Source organism: Nicotiana tabacum, chromosome 6, assembly GCF_000715075.1.
Source record: "Nicotiana tabacum cultivar K326 chromosome 6, ASM71507v2, whole genome shotgun sequence".
NCBI lineage: Eukaryota > Viridiplantae > Streptophyta > Magnoliopsida > Solanales > Solanaceae > Nicotiana > Nicotiana tabacum.
The window spans coordinates 21,246,845-21,252,212 of record NC_134085.1 but is presented as its reverse complement, the minus strand read 5'-3'; the positions used below and the strand labels follow the sequence as shown (position 1 = coordinate 21,252,212).

The 5,368-nt window shown below is 37.5% G+C and overlaps 1 protein-coding gene across 1 annotated transcript; it reads left to right on the top strand.

Annotated features, from left to right (window-relative positions):
- Window positions 1–1,594: 1,594 nt before the first annotated feature.
- Window positions 1,595–2,290, top strand: LOC142181731 (uncharacterized). Its single transcript, XM_075255208.1, has one exon. The coding sequence runs from the start codon at window positions 1,595–1,597 to the stop codon at window positions 2,288–2,290; it is 696 nt and encodes a 231-aa protein (XP_075111309.1).
- The last annotated feature ends 3,078 nt before the right edge of the window (window positions 2,291–5,368 follow it).

Sequence of the window (5,368 nt, the reverse complement as noted above, 5' to 3'; positions counted from 1 at the left end):
TTCCCATGGCCCTCGCAAAGTTAAAATGCGTAGTTGCTTTAGGCACGTTATTTTAATAATTTACCTTCCTAAACTCGGGTGCGCATTTATGTGACCCAAATCCAAATCTCAACAATGTTAGATAAAATATGTCGAAGATCGCGGGTGCATTTATGTGACGTGGTTCAAGACGTGTTTTAATAACGTTGCAATCTTCCTAAAATGAATAAAAGCGGTTAATAAGTTAAAATTGAACTATAGACTAAAACACGCGTTAAAATCAGTAAATAGGCCAATTATAATAGTTAAGAGACCATGCTAGAACCACGAAACTCGGGAATGCCTAACACCTTCTCCCGGGTTAACAGAATTCCTTACCCGGATTTCTGTGTTCGCGGACTGTAAAACGGAGTTAATCTTTCCACGATTTGGGATTTGAACCGGTGACTTGGGACACCCTAAATTATCCTAAGTGGTGACTCTGAATCTTTAAACAAATAAATCTCATTTCGATTGTCACTTTAAGTTGGAAAAAACTCTCTTACACCCTTCCGGGGTAGGAAAAAGGAGGTGTGACAGTAACAGAGTGCAAACTCAGGGCATGCAACTCAAGTTCTATCCTCCGATGGTGAAAGATGGGGTGAAAATTCCCAAATTAAATCCAAAGGAGGTAGAATTGCAGGCCCAGAAGTGGAGAACAACATTAATAGGTTATGTACTGGGGGCAACCCGTCATTTAAGGAGATGCTTAAGTTCATCTATGGTGTTTGGAATACTGTTACAACTCCAGCAGTGTTGCTACATGCTGACGGATATTTCATCTTTAAATTTGAATCTATTGAGGACAAAAACCTAATAATGCAAAATGGTCCTTACATGTTCAATAGCAAACATATGATATTGAAGGATTGGGATCCAAACTTCCAAATACATAATGAATCAATGAGAATTGTTCCAATATGGGTCAATTTACATGGATTGCCAATTCAGTGTTGGGCTGAGGAAAACCTAGGTAGGATAGCTAGCCTACTAGGAAAACCTATATGCACTGATAGACTAACTGCTGGATGTGAAAGGATTTCTTATGCTCGAATCCTTGTGGAAATGGACATAACTCAACCATTGCCCGATGAGATCTATATTGAGATACTAGATGGAAGAATTTGGATGCAGAGTGTGGAATTTGAATGGAAACCGAAATTTGGTCTAGAATATAACAAATTTGGGCATAATACTAGTGAATGTCAAAAAGATGTGCAGCAAATAAGGGACCAAGGAAACAAATAAGGAGAAGAAAGAAGAAAACCACTATGGAATGGAAACCAAAAGTTGTAGCTAAAGAGATTACAACCATTCAGTAAAAAGATGAGCCAATAGATCATCCTAACATGGAGGTACAAGTGAATAATAGAGGGAAACAAGCAGTGATTGTACAAGGATCAATTAACAAAGCAAAGTATAGAGAGGTCAATTATGACGAATTAGCTAAAAGGAATGTATTTGTTGTACTGACCATACTGGAAAGGCCATCAGATATGAATCAACATAAGCAATTATCCAGCAATGGATCAGGCTAAATGATCCAAGGATGCACCTCCAGTAATCATAATCCCCCATGATCATTGTGTCTTGGAACATAAGAGGACTGAACAAGTCCTATAAACAGCGAGAATTAGAGAAATTCTTGCAGATAAATAAAGTAGATATGATTGCTTGCTTAGAAACTAGAGTGAAACAACAAAAATCAAAGGATGTTCACAAGAAAATGGGTGGAGATTGGAAAGTAGAAGACAACTATGCCTATGCACCTAATGGAAGGATATGGATAATGTGGAAAGAAACAAATGTTCATATTGCAATTCTGGAAAGCACAGACCAATTGATTCACTGTCAGGTGGAGGACAAAAACTCAACATTTACTAGCTACATAACATTTGTATATGGCCTGCACACCATACAACACAGAGTATCACTATGGAGGAGCTTGAGGAATATACAACTTAGTGGACCTTGGCTTATAATAGGAGATTTCAATAGTGTCTTAAGTGTGGATGACAGGATAAATGGGCTGCCAGTTCATCAAGCAGAAATGGCTGATTTTCAGGACTGCATTGATGATATTGGAGTGGGACAAATCGCCAAAAGAGGAAGCAGATTTTCATGGAGTAACAAAAGGGATGCAAAGGTCAGAGTTTATAGCCATATAGATTGGGCTTTTGGCAATGCTGAGTGGTTTAACTCTTACACTTGGATTGAGGCAGTATACATGTTACCTAGTTGTTCGGATCACTCCTATAATGCTAGACACTAAGGTAATAAAGGTTAAAGTGAGAAAGCCATACAGGTTATTAACAACAGTGATGAACCAAAGGGAGTAAAAAGAAGCAGTCCAGAGAATTTGGAGACAAAATATCAAAGGATTCACTATGTATTCTATTTGGAGTAAACTGAAGCAGCTTGAATAAGAAACTAGAGATATACAAAAGGAGCACTCATCAGTTGTTCATAAGCTAAAGCAAATGAGGAAAGAATTGAAAGTGATCCAAGGAAAGCTGAATGAAGATTATTTCAACAAAGTGTTGATTGAAGAAAAAAGGAAGTCCCTAGAAAGTATTGAAAAATGGGAAACAATTCAAGAACAAATAATGAGGCAGAAATCAAGAGCAACGTGGATCCAATTGGGAGACTGCAATACCAAATATTTTCATGCATACATGAGGGCCAGACAAGCAAGAAATAAGGTGAGTTGTATCTACAATGAAAATCAGCTGAAGATCATTGATCCAAAGCAGATTCAACAAGAATTCACATAATACTTTCAGCAACTATTAGGAACAGTAGTAGAACAATTACCAGGGATTGATATCAATATAGCAAGAGATGGTCCTTGTTTAACAGTGGACCAGCAACAGCAACTGTTACTACCTGTAACAAAAGAGGAGATCTGTCAGATAATAAAGAATTTACCTAATGACAAGGCACCAGGCATAGATGGATACCCTGCAAAACATTTTAGAGAATTTTGGTCAATTATTGGAAAGGAAATTACAGAGGCAGTGTAAAAATTCTTTCAAATGGTAGATTACTGAAAGAAATAAATTGCATACACTGATTCCAAAAGTGAAGAACCCCAGTTATGTAAAAGAATTTAGGCTTATTGCTTGATGCTCAATAGTGTACAAGATTATTGGTAAGATTCTGACAAATAGGCTTAAATTAGTTGTGGATTTTCTGGTTGGACCTTCACAATCTGCTTTTATAGAAGGGAGGAAGATTCTTGATAATGTTATTATGGCTCATGAACTAATTAAAGGGTATACTCAAAAGACAGTGTCTCCTAGATGCATGATCAAAGTAGATATCAGGAAAGTTTATGATTCAGTTGAATGGAGTTTTTTGAAAGCAGTACTGCTTGAATTTGGGGTGCCATACAAACTGGTAGCATTAATTATGGAGTGTATTTCTATAGTAAGCTACTCTCTGCTATTGAATGGAGGATTGACCAACAAGTTTCAAGCAAAGAAAGGGTTAAGGCAGGGGGACCCAATGTCCCCCTACTTATTTGTATTAGCCATGGAGTATCTAAACAGATCATTGAAGACATTGACTAAGAATCCAGATTTTAACTTCCACCCCAAATTCACCAGATTGCAAGTACTACACATCTGTTTTGCCGATGATCTCTTGATGTGTTGCAGAGTTGATGAGGTCTCAATGAAGATGCTGATGGGGTGTTTGATCAATTCTCAAAGGTCTCAGGCCTTCAAGCAAACTTGGAGAAAAGCTCATTGTGCATAGCAGGTATTCCCAGGGAATTCAAAGAAAAAATGCTGGAAACTCTCCACCTAGCAGAAGGCAGCTTTCCATTCAAATATTTGGGAGTACCTTTGTCCACAAGAAAAATTACTATATCACAATGTATGCCATTAGTGGAGAGGATAGTGGACAGAATTAGAAGCTGTACATCCAAGTTTGTATCCTATGCTAGAAGATTATAACTCATCAAGAGTGTATTGTTTGAAATGCAGACTTACTGGGCTCAAGTATTTCTTATTCCAAAAAAGGTTATTAAACTGGTAAATGGTATATGCAGGAATTACCTGTGGACTGGTAGTCATGATACTACTCATAGGGCTCCTATAGCATGGGAGACTTTATGTAAACCAAAAACTGTTGGAGGTTTGAACATGGTCAATTATGAGAGATGGAATAAAGCTGCCTTGATTAAGCTTCTTTGGGCTATAATGTCTAAGAAAGACAAGCTATGGATCAAGTGGATTCACTGCCACTACATAAAGAAGAAAGACATTGCTACTATGGAGACCCCTAAGCAAGCTAGTTGGCTAGTAAGGAAGCTGTTTGTAGCAAGCGAGTGGTGGGCAAATGATATTACAAAAATTCAAACCTGCACTAAGAATGGGAAGTTCAGTATTAGGAAGGCTTACCTTCATACTACTCCACAGTATCCCAAAGTCCAATGGAAAACACTAGTTATGGTAACTGTAATGCTACCAAAACAGAAGTACATTTTATGGATGGCAATGCATAGAAGACTGGCTACAGTTGACAGATTAACCAAATGGGGAGTTCAAATAGATTAGTCAGTACATTGTTTGGAAGAGATATATAAGAGACACATGACCACTTGTACTTCGAATGTTCATACTCACAGTGTCTATGGAAAGGAATATTAAGATGACTAGAATATCAAAGGACAACTGGTAACTGGGAAACAAAAGTGCAATGGCTAATTGCTAATGTAAATAACAGGAATCCAAGAAAGGCACTGCTAGGAGTGGTATTTGCAACAGTAGTTTACAACATTTGGATGGAGCGAAATGAAAGAAGATTTCAACAGCAGAGCAGAGAGGCCAAAGACAGAGCAAAGGAAATTGCTCTTCAAGTGCATGTTGCTGGACAGAAGAAACCCCAATACTTACCTATTCTGCAGTCGTTCAATAGTTATCCTATATGTAATCCATGACACATATGACAGAAAGAGTCTATATAGTGTTAGGATTTTGCTAAATAATACTAGTTGTATAATTGTTTTTATTTGGTTGTACTTATGAGATCTGTTCTATAGTCCACAAGAACAGATGATGTAAATTGACAAAAAGGTTGAAATAAAGTTTTTTCTTTCGACCAAAAAAAAGGAAGTGCAGAACGAAGTAAAAGAGTAACTTGCATCATGTAAATACGGAACCCAGATATTTTGCCAGTACTCAACTATAACCAGTTCTTAAGAGAATTACAATACCACAGAATAAAATCACAGCAGAGGGAGAATACATAAACAATAAAATGATGCGGCACGCATTCCGATCCCACCATATAAGAAGTGAAAATATGAACGTTCACCCCTATTACTCCTTGTTGCGACGTGCAA

Excerpts from the sequence above, each read along its gene's own strand:
- LOC142181731 (XM_075255208.1), top strand. The coding sequence starts at position 1,595 with ATGATCATTGTGTCTTGGAACATAAGAGGACTGAACAAGTCCTATAAA.